The following is a 6,000-nucleotide window of genomic DNA, read 5'->3' as shown; positions in this document are numbered from 1 at the left end:
AAGGCGGAGATGGACAGATTTTTGAGCGATAAGGGAGTAAAGGGCTCTGGGGAGCGGGCAGGGAAGTAGAGCTGACTCTATGATCAGATCAGCCATGATCTTATTGAATGGGGAGCAGGCCCGGGGGTCCGGGTGGCCCACTACTGCTTATATTTCTCATGGTCTTATGTACCCAGCATGCCCCGTGGGGAAGAATGTGCCGCACCCAGACTACAGGAGCTCAGTGCGCAGGCGCGGGTCCTGGGGGGCGGGGCTTTGGTGTGTGTGCAGTGCGGGTAATGGCGGAGAGCACAAGTTTTGTGTAGGCTCCTCAGAAGTGTCCTTTTCATCGGTACAGAGCGGAGTAATGAACCAACGGGGAGCCGGGGAGGCTTCATAAACAACCGGTGCCCGCCGCAAGCCCGGAATAATAACCGGAATATCGGCGGTTGCAGCTTCGGGGCTTACTCTCGGTCACAGGATCAGGCTAACGGCGGACATTTTGGTGTAGGAAGGCTGGTTCAACGGCCTGCCATCTGTATTCAGTGAGTAGCAAAGCGCATGCGCGGCCATGTTAGTGCAGGAACAAAGTGAATTATGTCAGTGTCTGGAACTGAACCCAGCCAGAGTCAGCACCTACAGGGGAGGGGAACCAGTGAGTGTAGAACTGAACCCAGCCAGAGTCAGTACCTTCAGGGGAGGGGAACCAGTGAGTGTAGAACTGAACCCAGCCAGAGTCAGTACCTTCAGGGGAGGGGAACCAGTGAGTGTAGAACTGAACCCAGCCAGAATCGGTGGTGAAAACTGGGAGTGGAGGGGAAATTCTCTAGAACATAAGAAATAGGAGCAGGTGTAGGCCATTTGGCCCCTTGACCCTGCTCCCCATTCAATAAGATCATGGCTGATCCGATCATGGATTAGGTTCGAATTCCCTGTCCGCTCCCCATAACCCTTTACTCCCTTATCGCTCAAAAATGTGCCTATCTTCACCTTAATTATGTGTCACTCTCCATCTTAATAAAGAATTCTACTCTTCCCCAAGGGGCCTCGCACAAGATTGCTAATTATCCTCTCTCATTACACATCACCCAGTCTAGGATGGCCAGCCCTCTAGTTGGTTCCTCGACATATTGGTCTTGAAAACGATCTCTAATACACACCAGGAAATCCTCCTCCACCACATTGCTACCAGTTTGGTTAGCCCAATCAATATGTAGATTAAAATCGCCCATGATAACTGCTGTACCTTTATTGCACGCATCCCTAATTTCTTATTTGATGCTGCCCCCAACCTCACTACTACTGTTTGGTGGTGTGTACATAATTCCCACTAGCGTTTTCTGCCCTTTGGTATTCCGTAGCTCCATCCATATTGATTCCACATCATCCAAGCTAATGTCCTTCCTTACTGTTGCGTTAATTTCCTCTTTAACCAGCAATGCCACCCCACCTTCTTTTCCATTCTGTCTATCCATCCTGAATGTTGAATACCCCTGAATGTTGAGTTCCCAGCCTTGGACACCCTGGAGCCATGTCTCCGTGATGCCAATTACATCATATTGGTTAACAGCTATCTGTGCAGTTAATTCGTCCACCTTATTCCGAATACTCCTCGCATTGAGGCACAGAGCCTTCAGGCTTGTGTTTTTAACACACTTTGCCCCTTTAGAATTTTGCTGTAATTTGGCCTTACACTTTAACCGTCCTACACTTCAATCTATTTTCCCAGTCCACTTTTGCCCAATCTGCCCTCATACCTATGTAGTCTCTGTCATTTAAGCTTAGAACGCTGGTTTGAGATCCAAATTTCTCGCTCTCCATCTGAATTTGAAATTCAACCATGCTATGATCACTCATTCCAAGGGGCTCCTTTATTCGGAGATTGTTTATTAATCCTATCTCATTACACAGGACCAGATCTAAGATAGCCAGCACTTCAGAGGAGGAGAGAGAGAGAAAACCAGTTATTGTAGAACTGAACCTAGTCAGAGTCAGCACCATCAGGGGAGGGAGAGGGAGGGGAACCAGTGAGTGTAGAACTTAACTCGTCCAGATCCAGCTCATTCAGGAGAGGAGAGGAGAGGAGAGGAACCAGTGAGTGCAGAACTGAACCCAGCCAGAGTCAGCAGCATCAGGGGAGGAGAGAGAGAGAGGGGAACCAGTGAGTGTAGTACTGAACCCAGCCAGAGTCAGAAGCTTCAGGGGCGGAGAAAGGAACATGTGATTGAAGAACTGAACCCAGCCAGAGTCAGCACCATCAGGGGAGCAGAGAGTGGGAAACGTGTGATTGAAGAACTGAACCCAGCCAAAGTCAGCACCATCAGGGGAGCAGAGAGTGGGAAATGTGTGATTGAAGAACTGAACCCAGCCAGAGTCAGCACCATCAGGGGAGGGGAACCAGTGAGTGTAGAACTGAACCCAGCCAGAGTCAGCATAAGAAGAAGTAGGCCATACGGCCCCTCGAGTCTGCTCCACCATTTAATATGATCATGGTTGAGCCGATCATGGACTCAGGTCCGCTTCTCTGTTTGTTCCCCATAACCCCTTATTCCCTTATCGATTAAGAACTTGTCTATCTCTGTCTTAAATTTATTCAATGAGCCAGCTTCCACAGCTCTCTGAGGCAGCGAATTGCACAGATTTACAACCCTTTGAGGGAAGACATTCCTCCTCATCTGTTTTAAATGGGCGGCCCCTTATTCTAAGATTATGCCCTCTACTTCTAGTCTCCCCTATCAGTGGAAACACCCTCTCTGCATCCACCTTGTCAATCTCCCTCATAATCTTATACGTTTCGATAAAATCACCTCTCATTTGTCTGAATTCCAATGAGTAGAGGCCCAACCTTCTCAACCTTTCCTCATAAGTCAACCCCCTCATCTCCGGAATCAACCTTGTGAACCTTCTCTGAACTGCCTCCAAAGCAAGTATCTCCTTTCTTAGATATGGAAACCAAAACTGTACGCAGTATTCTAGGTGTGGCCTCACCAATAACCCGTATAACTGTAGCAAGACATCCCTGCTTTTATACTCCATCTCCTTTGCAATAAAGGCCAAGATTCCATTGGCCTTCCTGTTCACTTGCTGAACCTGCATACTTACCTTTTGTGTTTCATGCAGCAGGACTCCCCAGGTCCCGCTGTACTGCAAATTTTTCTCCATTTAAATAATAACATGCTCTTCGAATTTTTTTCTGGCAAACTGCATAACCTCACACTTTCCAACATTATACTCCAACTGCCAAATTTTTGCCCACTCACTTAGCCTGTCTATGTCATTTTGAAGGTTTTTTGTGTCCTCACACATTGCATTTCCTCCCATCTTGGCTACATTACACTCGGTCCCTCCATCCAATTCATTAATCTAGATTGTAAATAGTTGGGTGCCCAACACTGATTCCTGCAGCACCCCACTAGTTACTGATTGGCAAACCGAGAATTTATCCCGACTCGCTGTTTTCTGTTAATTAACCAATCCTCTATCCATGCGAAAATATTACCCCCAACCCCGTGAACTTTTATCTTGTGCGATAACCTTTTATGTGGCACCTTGTCAAATACCTTCTGGAAGTCCAAATACACCACATCCACTGGTTCCCCTTCATCCACCCTGTTCCTCAAAGCCAGAGTCAGCACTTTTAGGGGAAGAGAGGGAGGGAAACCAGTGAATGTGGAACTGAACCCAGCCATAGTCAGCACCTTCAGGGGTGGAGAGGGAGGAGAACCAGTGAGTGTGGAACTGAACCCAGCCAGAATTGGTGGTGAAAACTGGGAGTGGAGGAGAAACAGTTTAGAAATGTGCGATGGGTTTGGATTTCAGCACAGCAGGGGGGACAATGTGTGGGATAGGGATTTACAGCTTTGGAAGAACAAGAGAGGAAAGAATGTTCCATGGAAACTAGATGTGTCTATCCTGAATTTCTGTCTTGTACTGACAGTGATGAGTTTTATTATCTCCTTTTACAGAATATTGGAAGGGGAGATTTTCAGACAGGAAACACAAACCAAACATCACGTCAAGATCTGACGGACTCAATCGATTCATCAGGACCTGAATATCATCGGCCTTTGAAAGTGGAAGGAGAAATGTTTGTCTGTTCTGCCTGTGGGAAAAGATTTCAAACATCAGTGTGACTGGAAAAGCACTGAGACACACACACACCCTAGTGAGTGTTCCAGTGCACGGCCTGTGGAAAAAGCTTTAACCAATTAAACAGCCTGAAAAATCATCGCACCATTCACAGCGCGAAGAAACTGTAAATGTGTTGTGTGCATGGGCGAGGCTTCAACCCATCGTCCAACCATGGAGAGTCACAAGGATACCCGCATCATGGAGAAACCGTGGAAATGTGGTGACTGTGGGAAGGTATTCAGATCACCGTCTGAGCTAGAAATTCATCGACGCAGTCACACTGGGGAGAGGCCGTTCACCTGCTCTGAGTGTGGGAAGGGATTCACTGGGTCATCCCAACTTGTAGCTCACCGGCGAGTTCACACCGGGGAGAGACCGTTCACCTGCTCTGAGTGTGGGAAGGGATTTACTCGGTCATCCGACCTGCGGATACACCAGCGAGTTCACACTGGGGAGAGGCCATTCACCTGCTCTGAGTGTGGGAAGGGATTCACTTTTTCATCCAACCTGCTGGCGCACCAGCGAGTTCACACTGGGGAGAAACCTTTCACCTGCTCTGAGTGTGGGAAGCGATTCACTCAGATATCCCACCTGCTGACACACCAGCGAGTTCACACTGGGGAGAGGCCATTCACCTGCTCTGAGTGTGGGAAGGGATTCACATGTTCATCCGACCTGCTGATACACCAGCGAGTTCACACTGGGGAGAGACCGTTCGCCTGCTCAGAGTGTGGGAAGGGATTCACTACGTCATCCACCCTGCTGACACACCAGCGAGTTCACACTGGGGAGAGGCCATTCACCTGCTCTGAGTGTGGGAAGGGATTTACTCGGTCATCCGACCTGCTGATACACCGGCGAGTTCACACTGGGGAGAGGCCATTCACCTGCTCTGAGTGTGGGAAGGGATTCACTTTTTCATCCAACCTGCTGGCGCACCAGCGAGTTCACACTGGGGAGAAACCTTTCACCTGCTCTGAGTGTGGGAAGCGATTCACTCGGTCATCCCACCTGCTGACACACCAGCGAGTTCACAAGTGACTGCAGGGGTTGGAATCTGCTGTTATTGCTGCTGTTAATCACATCCCAATTGAACCATGTTCATTCCGACAGTTGGGGTTTGTTTCTGCTGATGTTAATAACCCTATAACTTGGCTGGACTTTAATATTCTGCATATATTGCTGATGGTGTTCTCAGGGCTGCAGTGTCCATTTAAGAAACGCTGTGTGTTATCTTTCCCCTTAATTCAGCGACTCACAACAGAAAGTTAGTTTGCAATATATTATGAACTTTTACTTTAATCCTAAATTGATCTTTGGTACAAAATCTACAATAGTGTGTGAAAGTTTCTACTGAATAAAATGTCCAATTAGAAAGAGCTTGCTGACAATTCTTACTGACTTACACATTACACACAGTGGCCCCTCCATTATCCACCAGAAAGAAGCGGAATGGGAATTGGTGGGGAATCAGTGTTCCCAAATGTTGCCTCTCCCGTCTGGTGTAGCAATCCCCTCGGCACGAGAATAAAGACCACTCCAGCACAAAACTCTGCGCAGTGCTCCAGGTGTGGTCTTACCAACGCCCTGTACAGTTGCAGCAGGACTTCCCTACTTTTATACTCCACCCGCCTTGCAATAAAGGCCAGCATTCCATTTGCCTTCCTGATTACCTGCTGTACTTGCATGCTAACTTTTTGTGTTTCATGTACAAGAACCCCCAGATCCATCTGTGCATAGAAACATAGAAAATAGGTGCAGGATTCGGCCCTTCGAGCCTGCACCACCATTCAATAAGATCATGGCTGATCATTCACCTCCGTACCCCTTTCCCGCTTTCTCTCCATACCCCTTGATCCCTTTAGCCGTAAGGGCCTTATCTGACTCCCC

The 6,000-nt window shown here is 48.1% G+C and overlaps 1 protein-coding gene across 1 annotated transcript in view; it reads left to right on the top strand.

The window, feature by feature from the left end:
* Window positions 1–274: 274 nt before the first annotated feature.
* LOC139257437 (zinc finger protein 721-like) overlaps window positions 275–6,000 on the top strand; it is an 81,631-nt gene continuing 75,905 nt past the window's right edge. Inside the window, exons 1-2 of the mRNA XM_070874492.1 lie at window positions 275–524; window positions 3,945–5,111. Coding sequence (XP_070730593.1) covers window positions 4,252–5,111 — 860 coding nt within the window. The 5' untranslated portion in view covers window positions 275–524; window positions 3,945–4,251. The remainder of the gene's footprint in view (window positions 525–3,944; window positions 5,112–6,000) is intronic.

The sequence above is a fragment of the Pristiophorus japonicus genome, unplaced genomic scaffold (genome assembly GCF_044704955.1).
Source record: "Pristiophorus japonicus isolate sPriJap1 unplaced genomic scaffold, sPriJap1.hap1 HAP1_SCAFFOLD_842, whole genome shotgun sequence".
Taxonomy (NCBI): domain Eukaryota; kingdom Metazoa; phylum Chordata; class Chondrichthyes; family Pristiophoridae; genus Pristiophorus; species Pristiophorus japonicus.
This window is presented reverse-complemented; position numbering and strand designations above follow the sequence as displayed.